General features: G+C 41.0%; 2 protein-coding genes across 6 annotated transcripts; one reads left to right on the top strand and one right to left on the bottom strand.

Moving 5' to 3' along the window:
- The first annotated feature begins 212 nt into the window (after window positions 1–212).
- On the top strand, window positions 213–2,629 carry LOC114851054 (carbohydrate sulfotransferase 12-like). 3 transcript variants are annotated; one of them, XM_029142591.2, is made up of 6 exons: window positions 213–337; window positions 413–570; window positions 679–836; window positions 962–1,105; window positions 1,182–1,483; window positions 1,713–2,629. In XM_029142591.2, exons 2-6 carry the CDS (start codon window positions 450–452, stop codon window positions 1,951–1,953), a joined length of 966 nt encoding a protein of 321 aa, XP_028998424.1. In that variant the 5' UTR covers window positions 213–337; window positions 413–449; the 3' UTR covers window positions 1,954–2,629. The 3 variants fall into 3 exon arrangements, with proteins under 3 accessions (XP_028998424.1, XP_028998423.1, XP_055363121.1); XM_029142590.2 differs by having other exon boundaries at window positions 676–836; XM_055507146.1 differs by lacking the exon at window positions 413–570 and having other exon boundaries at window positions 262–337; window positions 676–836.
- A 5,833-nt stretch (window positions 2,630–8,462) lies between these two features.
- LOC129603849 (uncharacterized) lies at window positions 8,463–19,134 on the bottom strand. 3 transcript variants are annotated; one of them, XR_008694077.1, is made up of 3 exons: window positions 18,602–19,134; window positions 10,204–10,301; window positions 8,482–9,047 (listed from the first exon to the last, which is right to left on the bottom strand). XR_008694077.1 is itself a non-coding variant. In XM_055507147.1 (2 exons), exon 1 carries the CDS (start codon window positions 17,976–17,978, stop codon window positions 17,211–17,213), a length of 768 nt encoding a protein of 255 aa, XP_055363122.1. In that variant the 5' UTR covers window positions 17,979–18,169; the 3' UTR covers window positions 10,204–10,301; window positions 17,205–17,210. The 3 variants fall into 3 exon arrangements, 1 of the variants encoding a protein (XP_055363122.1); XR_008694078.1 differs by lacking the exon at window positions 10,204–10,301 and having other exon boundaries at window positions 8,463–9,047; XM_055507147.1 differs by lacking the exons at window positions 8,482–9,047; window positions 18,602–19,134 and adding an exon at window positions 17,205–18,169.
- Between the last annotated feature and the right edge of the window lie 834 nt (window positions 19,135–19,968).

The following is a 19,968-nucleotide window of genomic DNA, read 5'->3' as shown; positions in this document are numbered from 1 at the left end:
TCTTTGAGTCATGATTCTAAGTCCTATAACCTTGCCACCATGTTTTAGAAGGACTTGACCTTGATAAAAGGACCTCTTCATGCAGCTGTTGAGTTTCACTTTAATACATCACATGCTTGACGTATCTGCGGTTCTAATCTTGTCGTCACTGCCACCTGACTGTGTTCACATCCAGCCAGTCCTGTTAACATTTACAGCAAATGTGCACACACAGGTAAGTCAACATTTTATTATTGCACCTCCTATAAAAAAAGTTCTGAGTAGGGTAGAAATAGTGTTGAGATACGCTGAGGTACGATTAATGAGCTGTAACTCCAGAAAGACACTTATCACCAAGGTGAGTAATGAGCATGACTGTGTGTGATACCTTAGTTTGAACAAATATAAATTAATTTCTGGTACATCCACACAGGTCCAAGTTGAGCTTTCATGGGTTGAGCTCTGTAGTGATGGAAGCTTGCAAGAGAGTACTACTCACCCGCAGATTTATGGGACTACTGGGATTTCTGGCCTTTACATCTCTTTTCTTGATGTTCTTTCATGAAATGGACATGACACAACAAACCATAGGTGCAACATGTCTGTGTGACTAGACAGTAAATGGATCTGTACAGGAGATAGATGGACAGAATAGATTAAAATCCTGCATTAATATCTTGCTTCTTCTCATCACAGCAGATGAGAAGATGAATCGCACACAAAACCTGAGAAAGCAGCTATTGAATGAAACATGTGATGGTGACAGAGAGGCTTTTTCAGACGGCATGAGTTTAATGGAGCTGGACAACTTCATCGTGGATGACACTCATGGTATCATCTACTGCTACATTCCCAAGGTGAATGAACTAATGGCCTGCACAAACCTAAACATCCCCCCATTTTACCTATCGGTTCTGCAACTAACTGATCAGCCATGTTTGTTCATAAAATTATAAACAGCTCAGTCTTTTTCTATCTACAGGTTGCATGTACCAACTTGAAAAGGTTCATGTTTGTCCTCAACCAGAATCAGCTCGATCTGGACCTCATGTCTTTATCTCCTTACTTCATCCACAACATGAACAATTTCACTCTCCTGAGCAGTTTTCCGAGAGCAGAGATCAGGGTGAGTCTGCATCAGAGGCGGATTCAGTTGGCTCAGGTTCATGTGACAGGTTCTGACACTTATGTTCTGACCACAGGCAAAGCTGAAGCACTACACAAAGTTCCTGTTTGTGCGGGATCCATTCGTCCGTCTCATCTCTGCCTACAGAGACAAGATGCAGAACAATGAGTACTACTATGAAAAGATTGCCTACAGCATTCTTCGTCGCTATGGCAACCTCTCCCAGTCATCACAGACAGCAACCAAGGCTTTTGCATCAGGGGTGCGTCCTTCATTTTACAACTTTATCCAGTACCTGCTGGACCCACAGACGCAGAAACAGCCCTTTGACCCTCACTGGAATCAGATGCACCGCTTGTGCCAGCCCTGCCTCATACAGTAAGGGTGAAAAGTTTTTCTACCATAAATAAAACTTTGAAGGTTATATTTTATTGTGTTGAAAAAACAGAGGACAGACTGGGAAACAAGATGTGAACAAAAAAAGAATAAAAAATCAAAATAACTTTTCCCAAACAGCCAAGAAAATGAAAAAAAATAGAAGTTACAGCTTCCAAGCTGTCTTGTTTGCTGAGCTAGAAGTTCATCCAGCTCTCGTTTTTCCTCCCAGGTATGATTTTGTTGGCCATCTGGAGACTCTTCAGGAAGATGCTGATCTCCTGCTAAAGATCTTGAAGCTGGAGAGCGACATAAAGGTCCCTCCTGGCAATTATAATGTGACTACCAATGGTTTTGTTTGGGGCTGGTTTAGAACAGTGCCACTTGAGGACAGAAGGAGGCTGTACAAGCTCTACGAGGGAGACTTCAGACTGTTTGGTTACAGGAAACCAGTTGAATTACTGGATGCTTGAGAAAAAATCAATTTAAATACATATGCCTACTGGGTCACACAGGAATTATCACAACTGTTGGAAAATATGCATTTAAAAATTGAAGCATTGTTAGAATTTTACTGAATAGCTATGCGTTTTACACCTCCTTCCTTCTGCTTAGGGAGTACAGGCGTGTGATCTGAGCAGAAGGTATGTTCCTCATGTACTGTGTAACCATGCTCTGCCCCAGGGTGGACACTAATTATTTAATGAGCTGTATTCTTCACCTTTGTGAGAGGAAGTTGCCTTTGCTGTAAACTGCTCTCTCCTTGCAAGTAAATCCTGTAGTACAGTTGGACACAAATGTGTAGCTTACATATAGGGTTCATACAACAAAGTTTTAAAGGTCAAAATCAGCAGGCAGCAGGATATTCAGGCATTCAGCGGTCAAACACAGGAATCTTAACTTCAGCGATGGTACAGGCAAGGGCAAGGTAAGGTCAAAAAACAGGCACAAGCAATAACCGGCTGGATGAGTGCTGGAATGTTGACTGACAAAGTGAAAGGTACAAACAATCTGGCAAGGTGACAAGGTGACTGGCTAGACTAAACATAACAACAAATAAAAAACAGCTCTGGCAACACGACAGGAAATAAAGGAAACGTGACTTAAGACCAGAGCTAGAATTATAAATAAAACTGGAAATGACACAGACATGGCTACAGAGGATGTGATTCATGACAGGTCTAAACTGATTGTGTTTCTTTTAGTAAAAAGGAAGTTAACAATTTAAAATACACAATTTAACAACAATAAAAGGCAGCTTGGGCTGCACGGTTTAGTTAATCGTTCTTGTTCATTGTTCACAGCTCAGGCCCTGTGGCCTATTTGCTAGGTTTTCACATGATTTCAATTGCTTGTGGCATTTGTGATTATAATTTGTCCGCTGAAGCAAACCACGTTATCTTTAGTATATAGTGTTTGAGAACCACGAACATTATTACAACACCCAGTGCGCTATCTGCTGTAAATGAACAAAATGAACAAAAGACTTGAAGTAATTTGTTCACTTTACTGTTAGAGAGTTAAAGATCTGAGTCAGTTAAAATAATCAAAATTTCCCTTTTTTCCATCTCTACTTAAGAGGACTGGGTCCTCGTAAACAGATTTGTGATAGTACATTGACTGACACAGTGGCAGAGTAGAAACTGCGAAAATTTTAATTAATTTAGACTATATAGATGTCATTGTAAGTCAATCTATAGGGGAATTTTAACTTCTTAGAGGAAGTCTCAGAGACCTTTTGTGTTGTATGTCTGATTAAGAAAATTGAGAGGTTGGTTTACTGAGACAGCTGTGTCCCTTAGTAAACTAGTTCCTGTAGAAGCCTGGCACAGTCGATGATCTCTGTGAACACCGTGAATGATCGTTGGTCTCAATCCTCGTAGTGAAATAATTAAATAACTTAAAAATGGGACACTATTTGTGCTAATACGCACCAAAAAAACATTTTTCTTTTTTTATAAGTGGTGTAAAACTATAGAATACATTAAGGGAGGACATAAAAAATAATAGAATAAAACAAATAAAAAATATATAATGGAAAAATATAATAAATAACACAAATAATATAATAAAATAAAGGCAATATTATATAATGGATAATGTGTTAATTGAAAATATATGCAAGAACAGGCTTGTTGATTGATCAGATGGAACATTGTGGGTGTCATATACAAATATTAACATTCTGTAATAATTCCTTAATATAATACATTATGTGATGTATGAAAATAATACTCTATGTACAGTACAGATATTGATTACAGACCAATGATTGAAAGGGAATGTCATGGGGCAGGACTAGATAAGTCTAACTTCTTCCTACACCGTTCCAGCATGTACTAGGTAAATTAAAAGCTGATTAGCATTTACCTGTATATGTGTGAAATTATGTGTGTTTATATATCAACTGCTTTTGTGTCTGAAATAAAGAAGAATTAAAAAAGAAGGTCCTCAATGGCCACAACATGTCACACGAGGAACAAACCATAATCCAAGCTAGGCAACCTTAGGGGCATGTGTATCTTGACCTTAGTGCAGTAGGAGCCACAGAGGGAGGACATATGCTAACAAGATCAAAACCAACATCTAAGAATTTTGAAAAAGAAGACAGAAAGCCTGGTTAACAACTTGACTCTATAGTCATGTCATGTCTAGCTTCCAGTCTTAATTTGGTACTTAACATTGCCTTGCCTGCTTCTTCACTTCTTGTATTTGAACTCTGCCTTTGTATTTTTGACCAGTGCTGGAAACTAACTGCTTATTGCCTGATCCCTGCCTGTTTTGTTTGCTCTGCCAATCTGTGTACTGACCTCTGTCTGTCTGACTACCTAGTGAGCATTAAAGCTACTAAACCTAACCTCGCCTCTGAGCTGTGCATTTGGGTTCTACACCTCTCCTGACAAAATCAGATGAAGATTCAAATTATGAAGAAATTTATCTTTTAATTTAACCTTAACCCCACCCATGATTTTGGGAAGCCAATGAACCAAGAACTATGACGGTCTATCAAACCTGGACCAATACATTACTCATCTACTGTACATATCTAGATGAGGCGTCATGAAGCGTTTAGACGCATTGCAAAACTGTATTGATACTGTGTCACTGAATACTGACACCTGCTGGACTTTAAAAATCCTTACAAACAACCTAGTTGACAGCTGACACTGATTTATTTGATGACCTAATATATACAATAACATAATTTAAGTCATTCAATTTTATTTAGTATTATTTCATATCTTTATTTAAATTTAAATAATTAAATAATTAATTGATATTCCTGACACAGTCGACAAAGTGAACATGTTTCATAATGTGAAAATCTAAGTGAACATGGGGATGCCTTTCTTTTTCAATTTTTTCAAGTTTTTCCAACGTTTTAGTCTGTTAGCTTTTTTGATACAAGTCCTCCAGCTGTAGAAAAGACCTGTTTACATAGCACAGATGAGGCTGGAGTGCAGAGAAAATGTAAGGACAGCCAGAAGAGGTTTGGATAGAGGGTCTAGAAGTGTTGCTGGGATCAACACACTGTGAGGTGGTTTTATTTAAAGAGGAAAGTTCTGTCAAACATTTAACCTGCAGAAAATATTATGATTAGTAAACTAAGAGTCACCTTGAAATTAATCTGAATTCAGATACATCAAGTGGAAACTTGAACAGGATGAAACAAGAAAAACTAAAAGAGATACCTTATTTTCCGATATGAGATCAAAATGGTCCCACACAGTGGAAACCTTTCTTTTAGCTTGAGGCTGCTCCATAATTATAGAGGAATTTGACGATGAACGCCAAACGCTCAGGGATTCCTTTCGGCAGATGCAGCCCAACACATGTGCTTCTTTATAAACAGTTTGGCGCCTCAGGCATCGACTGATACGGGATCTGTATCGGTCACATGACTTTCCTAACGCGATACGTGCACAGACACGGGGTTTCGCTCTGCGCGCCAACACATCAGTGTTGCCGGACACATCACTACCCACAACCATAGTTAAATTTTTTTATTTCACATGTTTAAATGCATCAGAAGGACATAGACCATCTTCCCTCATGTTCTCCTGTTGGTTTGGCTAAAGAGAGTGACCCCATAGCCAGGCGCAATTTTGAAACCTTTGGCCTCCGCCAAAGGTTAATAGGAGTAATTGAGTTTGTAGTGGGTTTTGGCTTAATTTGGAGTTATTTTATTGATTATTGAAATAGGAAGAGTGTAACAGCACAGATTATTGGTTATTGTTTGTGTTTGTATTATGTTTATGTATTCGTTTGGTTTATTTCATTCCCTCGGTCTTCCCTGTGCAGCAAAAGGATAAGTCTGGAAAGAGCCGGCATAGGATAAAAGGACTTATCATTTCCACGAGATAGTATGAGGAGGCTGCTGGGCAGGGGCTGTGGGCCTTTTGCTAGGGATGGTAGCTGAAGCCTCTTAAAGCTTCCACAAGGTTCATCGGATTGTGCTGTAAAAATAAAAATATTGTGCAGCTTTAAAACCACACAGAACAGTGATATCTGGTGGTGCATTGCAAGTAAATCATCTGCTCCAACCAGCGTCATTGTTCTTGCTGTACTTCAATATGTACATAATCATTTTATGTGATTATTTTGTGATAGATTTGTGATGGTGTGAGAACTGCTTGTGCTACATTGTGAATAATACGTATAAAGTAAGAGGGGGTGTGCTTGTGAAACAGGGACAAGCTAAAATTACTACATGGGCTATTTTTCAGATTTTTTATTTAAAAACAGGATTTTATGAACAGTGCTAGGTTTCAGCCTCCTTCGTCTTTGGCTGACGACTTTGCCAGCCTTGGAGAAAATCCTTTCACAGGACACAGAGGAAGCAGGTGTGCACAAGAAGTTCATTGGCAGCTCATAAAGGTGCGGGTATAAAATCTTGTCGGGGACCCAGTACTTCAGTGGGTCCTCTCTTCGTGGAAGTTGGGGTTCCTTTAAGTAACTATAAAGTAGTTATTGGGACATTGTCATTCAGCAGCAGAGCATCAAATAAATAGTGATGTATATCGTAATCTTGACTTTACCTCTGAACCTCCACTGTAGCACTGGCTCCATGCTGGTCACCTGCTGCTGAGCCCCAACATCCCTGTCCAGCAGGGCCCACAGACCGCCGTCCTCCAGTTGTTCACAGAGCCTGTTCTAGGTTGTGAATGTGGCTGTGCCTGTGCTGGTTCCACCTGCATTGTTGCAGCACACTCGCTGGTCAGCCTATCGATGGCAGTTCGGGCAGAGCCTAAGCTGCAGAACCCCAGCTCTTTAAAGCTAGGGTCCAATAGGGTTGACCTTCTGCAGCATCGCAAATTTCTCATAGAGGTTATTTCTTAAGTTTGTAGCCAGTTTTCACCCAGTGATATGTTTTTATAACAAGTCTTATAACTGCCTAATTTTGTGCATTTATTTTTTTACAAAACCATTCTTTTGATTAATAATAGAATCTAACATTTTATTGAACAAATTAGCAAAAAAAACTGCAAATAAATCCACAGAACTAGAACCGAACTCAAGCAAACTGTTTTATGACTGGCTTATATTTCCTAATGTTTATTATATAATAATTTAAGTTTAATAGATAATATAAGTTTAATATATAATATAATGCATTTATTTTGTTACAAAACAGTTCTTACTTTTTAATATTTTAATCAAACATTTTATTGCACAAAATAACTGCAAACAAATTCACAGAACCAAACTCAAACAAACAGTATTAATTTCCTCAACAATGGCTGGCATTCAAAAAAAGATGCCCCAGAACTCAGAACCACATACTACAGATGTTTTCAGTGACTGCAGAGGCTCAGGAGAAGATGGGAATTTTCCTGTGTAGTGTGAACATATTGGTGTTTCTTTAAGGTAGAGTTATGAGAGAGAACGCTTTTCCAAACTATTCACATGAGTGAGGTTTCTCTCCAGTGTAAACACGTTGATGTACCAGTAAATTACTTTGTTGAGAGAACACTTTTCCACACTGTTCACACCAGTAAGGTTTCTCTCCACTGTGAAGACATTTATGTATCTATAGATAATGGTCATAATTGAATAACTTTTTTTTACACCGTTCACTATGGGGTGCCAAATGTAAAAGGAGCACCTATAACTAGTTTTCTCACATTTAACTAAATGACACAACATGTTTTCTCACATTTAGTTAAATGTGCAAAAGTCTAAATGTAAATGTTAAATGTAAATGTTAAATGTTAAATGCTAAATGTTAAATGTAAATGTTAAATGTAAATGTTAAATGTTAAATGTAAATGTTAAATGTAAATGTTAAATGTTGGCCGAGTGTAAACTGAATATTCATGAATGTGCAAGTAGACTCCATCCCTACCCTCAAACAGCGCTGGTCTCGGATCAGAGACGCGAACTCAATCACCTCAAACAGTGCGCGCAAACCCCGCCCACATCTGATCTGGAAACTTTTGTTTTTAGCCTGGATGTAACTTCGGCTAGCTAGTATAGTTAGCCAACTAATTCTCCACCGGCGCCACACAAATATTCTTTTTAAACCTACTTGACTCCTCATTAATGGTGTTTACGACAGAACGGCAGTTTGAAGCGGAGCCTCAGCCCGCACACCTGCCGTTACAGCCCGTTCAATCTCCCCCAACGGGAGGGAGTCTGAGCTGGCGGCCATGATGGCTTCGACTTCAGGCTTCTCTCCAGTATTTTCGTGCACCGATCCAGTGTCAGATGTGGGCGGAGCTATGCGTACTGTTGGACGTGTTTGAGTCCGCGTCACTGATCTTAGATCAGCGCCGTTTGAGGGTAGGGGTAGAGTCTACTTGCCCATTCATGAATATTCAGTTTTACACTCGGCCAACATTTAACATTTACATTTAACATTTACATTTAACATTTAACATTTAACATTTAACATTTAACATTTACATTTAACATTTACATTTAACATTTAACATTTAACAGTTAACATTTAACATTTAACATTTACATTTAACATTTATATTTAACATTTACATTTAGACTTTTGCACATTTAACTAAATGTGAGAAAACATGTTGTGTCATTTAGTTAAATGTGAGAAAACTAGTTATAGGTTCTACTTTTACAGTACATTTGGCACCCCATAGTTCACATGAGTAAAGTTTCTCTCCAGTGTGAACACACTGATGTATCACTAAGCTACTGCAATAAGACAATGCTTTTCCACACTTTTTGCACAAATAAGGTTTCTCTCCAGTGTGAACACGTTGGTGTCTAACTAACTTAGAGTGATTATAGAACGCTTTACCACACTCTTTACAACAATAAGGTTTCTGCTAGTGTGAACAAAACAGTGGACTTTCAAAGTATCTGACCTTTTAAAAGCTGCTCCACATTCAGTGCAAGTGTATGGTCTTTCTCTTGTATGAATTTGCTGATGGGCTTTTAGTTTACTTCTTGTTTTAAATGTATTGGCACACTGGTCACAGCTATATGGTTTCTCTACAGAGCGAATCTTCTGATGATTCTTCAGTGAGTATGGCCTGGCGAAGGTTTGGTCACATTGCTGACAGAGATACGCCCTTGAGCATCCTCTTCCTCTTTGTTTCTAAAGAGATGGACATAAAAGAGAAGAAAATTAAAGCTCATGATTACACCAGAAAACTACAACACCAAAAGGGAGCAAAGTCTAAAAACCTCTGTTACTTCTTTAGTGTGTCTGAACAGGACACAGATGTGGTCTTACAGTTTGTGTAACATGGAAGTGATCATAACTTACTGTATGATCAGATATGGCCCAGATACCTATAAACTATTGTGCCCCACATTTGGCAAATATATGACATCAATCAAAGCTAAATTGAGTGTAAACTATCTATAGCCCACATTTATCCTAACATGAATCCTTTCAGCACATTGATTAATCAGAGTGTCTACTTTACATCGCGTTTTATTAAGGAAGCACCCATATGTTTGTGATTGACTTTCTGACTGTGCGGAATAGACAGAGAAGACAGAGCGGATTCTTCTTTCTACCTTAAATAAATAGCTATCTTTTTAAAGAGATATTGAAGGCATTTCATTTATTCTTACACACCAACCACACAGTTCCTGTGCTCAACAAAAGTCAAAACAATCACCAACTTATCGAAGATGAGACAAAAAGGCCTGTCCTTCAGGGCACACATGATGACTAACAAAACATAGGACAGAGCAAACCTTCACAAAAGACAGAAATAACATATCTGTAAGCTGCGACAACTATGACGAACTGACAAAAACCAGGAACACAAGAGGTGAAACAGGTTGCAGTAATTCCGCACAGGAATTCACAAAAACTGAACACAAAAAAAATGTATTAAAGCTAATGGGCTTAAATTTGGGTGTGCTCTATAGTGCTTAGGTTATGATATAAAAAAGGACATAATAAAAAGGAGGAGACTAGTTTATGGTAGAGTCAAGAATGTTCAGCCATTACAGGTAGAAATAAAGCCCGTACAATTTTTACAAAATAACTATTTACATACACCTCATAAAACGTTAAAAAGGGAGTCAGCAACAGTGAGGAGAACTACAAAATGCAGAGTGAGAATATTGAAAAGAGTCTAAAGGCAATGTAAATCCGGATGTTTAAAATAACTAAATTGAATAAGTATTGTAAACTCATGAAAAGCTCTAATAACTAACTCTATAACTAACATTTTGAGTTTCCGTGACATTTTTTTTCTTTTTTTGAGTGAAGTAAACAAATAATTTTTGATTACCTGAATTAAGTAGGCAACACTCTAGATTTCGGTGGTGACCACATATTTGTGTCTCCATAGAGACAGGATTTGAAGCTTGGTCATTGGCTGCCCCGAAGCTGCATGAAAAACATGGCATTAACGCAGCATCATTTACTTCATTCAGCCATCTCACTGACAATTTAGTTCTGTTCAACACTGAAAACTTAACATATGATTCGAGTAGAAAATAATGCTGCAAATTTCAGTTCTTAATTTTAGTTTAATTCTTAGTTTTTAATGTTACACTGTTTGGTACTGTATGCGTAGTACATACGTATTGTGAGAGATGTGGGTTGTGCAACACGATGAGGGAAGATGTTGGCCAAAAGACCATTGTTTTTTATGGTTTCAGTGATCAGGTTAATAAGAAATTAGTGAAAAAAATGTTTTGACTGAAAATGATACTATATATATTTTAACTTAAAACAATCTGGTAATTAGTACACTAAAAGTAAAGTTTTAAGTGGAGTAGTTAAAGGAGCTACTACATAAATAAACACTTCACAAAGAGGATAATAACTAATCTTTTTTTTTTTTGTTCTGTCCAGCAGTTTAGCAAGCAGCATATATTACGCTGAATGCCACATTGTGATGGACAGCTTTGCTTTAACAAGAAGAGTATATTTAGAATATATATACTTATTAAGGGGTGCAACCAGCTGCTGAAACCAAGCAAATCTGTTAAGTAAACAATCGGAGCAAATAAATAAATAAATAAATAAAAAAAATAAATAAGAAGCAGGGATGTACCTTAGGCTAACACATTCATAACTAAACCATTTTTGTACTGTGGTTTACCTTGGAGATTAATACTAATACCAATAATAGTGCTAAGGTATGTGCACATACTAATTCAAACATATACATACAATATACATACATATGTGCATTATTATACATATCCCATACTACTTAATAAAAGTCATGACATACAACACCACAAATTCCATATTCACACATTATTCATATTGGTAGCGATAAGTATCAATAATACTTACAGTTGGATTTGGAAAGTGTCCCACTACAAGGTTAGTAAGGCTGTAGCTTAACATTATTCACCCAAAGGGTGAGGCAGACGTTGGTGCATGAACAATGCCACTTGTGGAAGCCAGGGTGATGTGAGGGGCTCCGCCACTACGCCCATCCAGCAAGCAGAGGAAGGAATCCCAGCAGCCAGGGAGCCCACACACCTTCAGTTCCAGGAGGGCAGGTGTTGCAACCCAAGCCGCCCACACAGAGCCCCCCAGGCAGAGCTGCAGCAGCCACAGAGACAGCACCCGAGGCCAAAGTGGGCCACCGGGGGTCAACGCTGTCCGCCCCATGAGAACCAGGGGCAAACACTCCCCCCGGCGGGAGGGTTGGCCTGAAAGAGTAGAGCCCGAGGACCCACGGTCCGTAGGGAGCCCGCCAGAAGATGCCCCCGCGCCCAGAGTGGGGCCCGCCCCCAGCCCACCACCCCCACATGGGCGGAGCGGGGCCTACCCCATCGGCCCGACCTCATCACCTGGCGCTACAGCGGCCTGCAGCACAAGGCCAGCACTTGGTGGGGTCAGCAGAAAAGAGGCCACCCAGGCAGACGATCATCGTACCCCGGGCGAAAAACCGGACCCCCCACACTTCAACCGCACCACACGCATACCAACTCTTTTTGCAGTTAAAACTGGGTGGTGATCTCCCCATCAGGGCCAGTGGCCGAGGCCACAACTGGCCTCGGCCCCAGGCCCCAGTGAAAGAGCCCATCCCCGGCCCTAAATGTATGTGTATGTAGCTAAGTATGAGGAACTTTGGGAGATACCCAATTACCCAATTCTCCGGGGGGTCCAGCAGACAGAGCCATCAATAGGAAGGCTCCGTCTACTGGCCCCCCCGAAAGGAGCCCCCAGATTCCTGGACAAGTGTGTATGACTAATGCAATTAAAACTGCAGAGCATCCCACTTGGAAGGGACGGAACCACTTCCCAGTAGCCCCGGTCCCTCCATCAGCGGGACGCCCCTTGCAGACCTAAGTGGATGAATGCGGAGAAATGTAGTTGGGAAGCAGAGCGCCAGGGTCCGCAGAGCCAGGTTCCCGACTGGCTCTGCTACCTATCCCACCACCCCCCACAACCCCCAGCCAGGAAGGGACAGCCGAGACCCAGGGACCGCAGTACTACTGCCCAGGCGCCACACGCAGCACATCCAGAGCCATCCTCACCCTTCTTTCACACTTACCCGTTCTCTCGCTCAAGTATGCCCATGCTCGCCCCGTGTAGTGTGACACTCAAACCCACACACATACTCTGCGGTTGTGCATTGAGGGCCAGCCTCCGCCCAGGGCCCAATGAAGGTTCTAGCCTGAGTAGTCCGCCAACCCCCCCTGCAACAGGCCCGAGCAGTTACCAGAGGGCGTCGGACCGCTAGGGCAGGCAGCGCCCCACCCGAGCGGGGGCAGCGCCCCAGGGGAGAGACACCCCTCCGGGCACAGGCAGGCACCCCCAGAGGGAGTCCCCCGGACGCAGGTCACCCAGGTCTCCACCCCCAGGTCCGCCCCCGCACACCGGCAGGGAGGCCCGCCTCCGGCTCCCCGGAGACAGGCACACGCCAACCCTCAAAATGGTCCCACCCCGGCACAGGGCCGCCGGTCTCAGCAGCCACCACACCCCCGCCGCAGGGGACCCATGCGGCCAGCCCAGAATCCACCAGTCCCGTTGTCCCGGTCCCTTAGGTAGGCACGCACCCCCAACCACCAGTCACCCCTCCACCACTGTGCCAGACATGACGCAGAACCCGAGCCCCACGCATCCTTACCTGGAAATGGAATCAATCAGAGTATAGTTTTTGGTCATTGATTTGATGAAGCAGACAATGTGTCTAAGGTGGTATAATCTAACAAGCTGTTCAGGTATTGAGTAATGCTTAATTTTTTTTAGCTTTCCAGTTCATGAGGATGATTTTCTTTGCGACACAGAGGGCAGAAAGAAGTGTGTGTGATGAGTTTGTCTCTAGATCAAGCCCACTTAGATCTCCTAGAAGACAAAGTGCAGGGGCTGCTGGGATTGGACAGCTTAACTGGGTTGACAGGTGTTCACATACTCTTTGCCAAAATTGCTGCACAGGTGAACATGACCAGAATGCATGTAGGAATCTATCTGCTGTGTTATCTGTACAGTGAGGGCAAATATTTGAGTTTGTGAGACCCATTTGGAACATCCTTTGTCCTGTATAGTGAGTTCTATGAAGAATTTTGTATTGTATTAGTTGTAAATTTGTATTTTTTGTCATTCTGAATAAATTAGAACATATGTTATTCCAGAACGTGTAATTAGTGGTGATATTGAGATCCGCTTCCCATTTAGAGATCGGAAGGCTCACTGTCTGGTCTACATTGGAAATTAAGATATAGATTTTGGATACTGTCCTTTTCCCTGATATATCAATAAATCGCTCTATTACTGGTGGTGGTTGCATGTGGATGGGAGTATTCTTACTTTTTGCATTAAGTATTGACTTTAGTTGTTGGTATTCTAAGAAATTGGCACTAGTGATTTCATAGTGAGACACTAGTTCTTCAAAAGAGGTAAACTTGTCTCTTGTGAAAACATGTTTCAGATGTGTTATCCCTTTGATATGCCAAGTTGGAAAGTGTATTGCCTTTTTGTTTTGTATGATGTCTGGATTGTTCCAGAGAGGTGTGTTTTGGCAAAGAGTAAGCGAAGACCCATTAATTTTAAGAAACCCCCACCAGGCTTGCAGAGATGCTTTTATGCTAATGTTCTGGTAACAACTATGATGTTTGATTTTGGTGCTGATAAAGGGCAGATCTGCAACTTTAATATTTCCACAAAAGGTTTGTTCAATGTCTATCCAGGAGGAGTCTGCTGGCATGGGTTTTATCCATTTGTGGACATGGTTCAGTCTATTGGCAAGAAAATAGTGGTGGAAGTTAGGTAGTTCTAGGCCGCCGCAGCGTCTGGATTTTTGAAGAGTTTTTAAACTAATTCGTGGTGGCTTGGTTTTCCACAAAAACTGTGAGATGTAGGAGTCTAATGTCTTAAACCACGCCTGGGCTGGCTGAGTTGGAATCATTGAAAATATGTAATTAATTTTTGGCAGGATCATCATTTTTATGGTGGCAATTCTTCCCATAAGTGAAATGGGTAAGGACTGCCATCTTTTGAGGTTGGCTTCTATTTGTTTTAATAATGGATTGTAGTTTAGATCAATAAGCTCTGATAGCCTAGACGACAATTCAATGCCCAAGTATTTAATGTTCCCTGAATGGAGTGTGGTAGAGGAGATGTTAGTCACCTTAAGGTTAAGTGGTAGCACTATAGATTTGGTCCAGTTAATAGAGTACTCTGATAGTCCTGAGAATTCATCTATGAGGCTGATAGTTGTAGGAAGAGACGTCTGTGGCTCCAGGAGAAACAGTAACACATCGTCAGCATATAAACTTATTTTATGATTTACTGATTTGGTCGATATTCCAGTAATTCCTTCATGCTGTCTTATTGCTGCGGCTAGAGGTTCAACAAATATTGCAAATAGTGATGGGGACAGTGGGCAGCCCTGTCTTGTCCCTCTATGCAGATTAAACCTTGGTGAGATCTGGTTGTTTGTTCTGACTGCAGCGTTTGCTGAGTTGTATAATATTTGGATCCAGTCTATGAATGTTTCCCCAATGCCGAATTTGTGCAGGGTGGCTAAAAGAAACTTCCAGTTTACTCTATCGAAAGCTTTTTCTGCATCTAAGGAGACGATGGCTGACTCTAGTTTATGGATGGTGACATAATCAATTAAATTAATTAGTCTGTTCATATTGTTTGTTGACTGTCTACCTTTAATGAAGCCTGTTTGATCAGAGTGAATTATATATGGAGTGATTTTTTCTAATCTTCTAGCAAGTGCTTTACACACTATTTTTAGATCTACATTTATTAGTGAAATTGGTCTATAACTCGATGGGAGTGTAGGGTCCTTTCCTGGTTTTTGGAGCAGGCTTATGAAGGCAGAATTCATATTTGTGGGTAATGAATGTTGTTGTTTAATTTTAGCTAACATTTTGTAAAAGCTGGGTGCCAGCATGGACCAGAACTCTTTATAAAATTCAGTTGGGAATCCATCTGGTCCTGGAGCTTTTTTATTGGGCATCTCCTGCAGAGCTTCATGTAGTTCTGCCAAAGATAACAATGAGTCTAGAGTTGTAGATTGTTCTTCATTTAGCTTTGGCAGTTCTAGTTTATTCAGAAACGCCTCTATGGCTGAGGTGGGTGGATCTATTTGGGACGTATATAACGCTTGGTAAAAGTTTTTAAAGGTATCATTTATTTCATGGGGATCACGAGTAATGTTGCCTTCCTTATTAGTTATTGAATGGATGATTTGTTTCTCTTTATTATTTTTTAATTGGTTAGCTAGAAATTTACCACATTTATTAGCATGGTCAAAGTTCTCCCAGCGTAATTGGTCTATCTGAAACTGAGTTTTGCAATCAATTATATTATTTAATTTCAGCTTTAGATTCTTTAGGTCTTCTAGGACATCATTGGTTGGAGAGGCTGCATATTTAATCTCTAGAGATTTTATTTTTTGTTCTAATTCTAATTCAAGTAACATGTCCTTTTTTTCTTGTGTGATGAATATGAAATAATTCTACCGCGCATAACTGCCTTCCCAGTCTCCCAAATAACACAGGGTGAGATTTACGGTGTATCGTTGATGTCTATAAAGGTTTTCCATTCTCTCCTGACATAACTGATGAAGTCTTGATCATTGAGTAATGATGTATTAAACCTCCAATTCCTGGTTGATGGTGTGGCTGTCTTAATCAACGAAATGGACATTGGTGCATGATCACTGATTGTGATAGAGTGAATATTGGTGTCAGAGACATCTTGTAAGACTGAGTTATTTACTAAAATATAATCTATACGGGAGTGAGAGTGGTGAACTGGTGAGAAAAAGGTATATTCCCTGGATGTAGGATGAAGAGAACGCAATGTGTCACAGAGACCAAAGTCATCCATGTACTGTTTTAAGGTCTGTACTGATTGCCAGTTCCTGTTGCTCACAGCTTTGCTTAGCCTGTCCAACTCTGGGTTAAATACTAAATTAAAGTCCCCTCCTACTATAAGTTTGGAACCAGAGTGAGCAGACAGTGATGTGAAGAAGCTGTGAAAGAAAGAGGGGTCGTCAGCATTAGGGCCATACACATTAGCTATGCAATATTCAATGTTTCCTATCACGATATTAATGATTATATATCTCCCTTCTGGATCTACAATGGTATCGTTATGCGTAAAGTTAATCTTTTTATTTATCAGGATGGCGACCCCTCTTTGTTTAGAATTGTAACCGGCTAAGTAAGCATGTGGGAACTCTGCTGATGCCAGAGTGTAATTTATAATTTTGGGAATATGAGTTTCCTGTAGTAAAACAATGTCTGCTTGTAGGGTTTTCAAATGGTTAAATATTTTAAATCGTTTCTCCTTCTTATTGATTCCACGTACATTCCAAGTGACAATCTTCAATCTACCTGACTGCTGTGGATCACTAGTCTTGTGTGTATGTAGTGTGACAGACTTTAGGTGTGTGGCTAACCTTAAGTACCTGTGTATTCTGAGTTGTGTGTTATCTATGTATGTGCACGTGTTTCCCCTGTGCAGTAGATGTTTGTGTGTGGCTGCTGGAGGGCTACATAGCTGGCTGACTACGTGGGAGAAGAATAGAGAAAAGGATGTAGACAGTGTGGAGTGAAAGTAGGTGAAGGAAAAAGAGTAAAGGGAAGGAAAATTAAAGTGAAAGGAAAGTGCGTGATTACGTATGGTGAGCGCTTTGCAAAGTGAGTGAGTGAGTGACATTAGATTGACAATAAACATTTACATGAAACATCTGCGAGAGAGCGAGTTTGAATACTGGATGTATAGTTATAACACATAGTTGCATTGCATCTATTGTTTTTTTTAACAAACCTTTTATATTAAACCATTGTTTTTACATACCACCTGCTAGTACAGCCACGGAGTTGCTTCCCGGTCCCGGTAGAGCTCTCCGTTGACGTACAGTTTGTCGACGCTGATGACAGCCCTGCAGCCTTCTGCCATGAACCTCTTACTGATGGGGAACAGTCGGCGGCGGCGGTCGAGGATCTCCTTGGGGAACTGGTCGTTGACGCTGTAGTCGGTTCCCTTCAGCTGTCTGCCCCGGCTCTTAACCAGTTTCTTCGCCTTAAAGTCATGAAACTTGGCAACGATGGGTCGAGGACGCTGGCCATCCGGTCGTCTTCCTCCGAGTCTATGCGAACGGTGGAACGCCATCTTGTCGACAACTTCCGCTGGAATCTTCATCTGTTGTTTAATGAAGTTTTTAATTGTGGTTTCCGTGTTTTCCTCCGCCTGTTCTGGAATCCCCGAGAACACCAGGTTGTCCCTCATGCTGCGGGCCTGCAGATCGATGATACCTTCTTTTATTTTTTTATTTTCGGCCGCTAGCTGAGCCACATCCTCCGTCAGGGACTGCACCGTTCCTTTCAGGGCCTCGTTCTCGGTGGCGAGAGAAATCACCTGCTGCTGGCTAAATTCCAGTGAGTCGCGGAGGGCCATGAACTCTTTGTGGAGAAGTTCCACTAGCGCCAGACGTGCGTCGAAGCTTGATATTTTTTTCTCGATTGACTCCAGGATGTCCGTGATGTTTTTATCCGCCGAGCTAGCTCCAGGTGACTCAGGTGAGTCAGACGGACGGGAACGCTTGTTGGGAGCCGTCTCCTTTTTCCCCATTACCAGACGCTCGAAGCACTCGTCGATATACTCGAAACTTTCTTCGGTGTTATCCAGAATGGTAGGGTGGTTGATTATTTTCCGTAAAATAAGGTAGTTATTTATTTAAATTGGCGGATAGTTTGTCGCGCTGTTGTTTACTACCGGTGTCGCGCCGCCTTGTTGAATTTCTCGTGCTGTTCTCGCAGAGTCTCGCGTCCTCTCTCACAGCATCGCGTCCCCTTGCCAGTTGATGCCAGAGGATAATAACTAATCAAATTAATCTTCAAGTATAAAAGGCAATAGTTGCATACTTTGATACTGAATGTTGAGCTTTGGTTTGATAAGAACTTGACATAAAGAGAATTTAAGCTGTTTATGCTTATGTTCTCTCAAAAGAATAGTTTGTAATGGATTAATACACTCAGTAATGGATTGTGGGTGTATTATTTATGGGCCAGGGTCTAAAACATTAAGGAAATTGAACAAGTTGACAAGACAACATGTGGCAGCAAATTAGAAAGGATACGATGTCAGTCGTCCTACTCAAGTTCTGTCTTCATTAACGAATCAAAAGAGACATCAATTTTGATTATAGAAAAACAGGTTAGAAGTTGGAAACAAGGAAATAAGTCTGACAATACCGTTTTCAGTTCTTCCATGTTTGTTGAAAGAAGCAGAGGTGGATCTGAACCTGTTAACGAAAAGGAGAGAGGACAACAGTGAAGCCAATGGAGTAATGAAATACATTAGTAAAAATTAGAATGACTTCATAAATGTATATACACAGATGGTTCAAAATCAATAAATAGCGATGTAAGTTTGGTTTTGTTATCAAATGTTGTGATAAACAGAAAGACTTAATAACTTGTGTATAGGAAAATGAATAGTATTTTTAGTACATTAGTTTGGACAGAGGCCTGCAAAAGCCTTCATAGGTTTAGATTAAATTTCCTATAGAATCAGGCCAATTTATATGAATGATAGTTAGAATAGTTAGAATGAGATTTGGCTCATGGCTCAATTGTACAATGAAAAGAATGAGGAAACGTGATTCAGGATACTGTGAATGTGGAGAAGAGGAAACCTTTAAGTAAGTGCTTTATATATTACTACGACAAACCCTGGTTCACAGCAAGGCTCAGACAGCTGACATCAGAGAAAAAAACTCCATTCAGGAGTGGGGACAGAGACAAAAACAAGGAGGCAAAGCACAGATTTGTCAAAGAGGTGAGAAAAGCTAAATCAGCTTATGGCGATGGAACAGCGGTTCTCAGGCAACGACTCTGCCCCTCTCTGGAAAGGGCTCAAAGACAATCAAACTACAAGCCCAGTGCCCCCCCCCCACCACCACTGTATGAACAACCTGCATCTGGCCCACGACCTCAATACATTCTACTGCCACTTTGAGCAGGCAGCAGCAGACCCCATCCACCCCGCCATTGTATACTAACAGGCCCACGGCACCATCCGATCCACCCACACAGCTTCACACCTCATTGTCCCCTACCCCCCTCTCCAATGAAGAGGGTGATGTGAACGAACTCTTCAAAACGGCTGAACCCCCGCATGGCCCTCCACTTCATTCTCCAGCATCTGGACTCTCCAGGTTCCTATGCCAGGATACTGACAAGAGGCTCCGGTTCATCAGGACTTTACACCACAAAAGCAATTCCTTCCCCACTGCAGTCAGAATACTGAACTGTGCCCCTGGCATTATGCAAGTCAAGTTATTCACCATCAGAGTTGACTGAACGGGCCATATTACAGTATGACATGGTACTTTAGCAGTTATTGCCCAAAATCATTGAAAACAAAGTCAAACTAATGTAGATTTTTAGCATTAGATGCCAGTTTAAGCTAATACATATAAAATACACTTTTATACAATCTTTGTAGTTTTCCATATTTTGAACAGAGCAGACATGAATAAAGGAAGTAGCGACAACCGTGTTTTGTGCTCTGCTCTAAAGCACGCACAACGTTTTTGAAGCGCGGCTGGCTGAACGAA

The sequence above is a fragment of the Betta splendens genome, chromosome 2 (assembly GCF_900634795.4).
Source record: "Betta splendens chromosome 2, fBetSpl5.4, whole genome shotgun sequence".
Lineage (NCBI taxonomy): Eukaryota > Metazoa > Chordata > Actinopteri > Anabantiformes > Osphronemidae > Betta > Betta splendens.
Note: the sequence above shows the minus strand (reverse complement) of the source record. Positions and strands in the feature narration are given on the sequence as shown.

What these genes read in the sequence shown, in the direction of transcription:
- LOC129603849 (XM_055507147.1), bottom strand. Translation starts at nt 17,978, where the DNA reads ATGGGGAAAAAGGAGACGGCTCCCAACAAGCGTTCCCGTCCGTCTGAC.
- LOC114851054 (XM_029142590.2), top strand. Translation starts at nt 450, where the DNA reads ATGGAAGCTTGCAAGAGAGTACTACTCACCCGCAGATTTATGGGACTA. An exon ending in TCTACTGCTACATTCCCAAG is followed by an intron (nt 837 to 961) that starts GTGAATGAACTA and finishes TTCTATCTACAG; the next exon opens with GTTGCATGTACCAACTTGAA. An exon ending in TGCCAGCCCTGCCTCATACA is followed by an intron (nt 1,484 to 1,712) that starts GTAAGGGTGAAA and finishes TTTTCCTCCCAG; the next exon opens with GTATGATTTTGTTGGCCATC.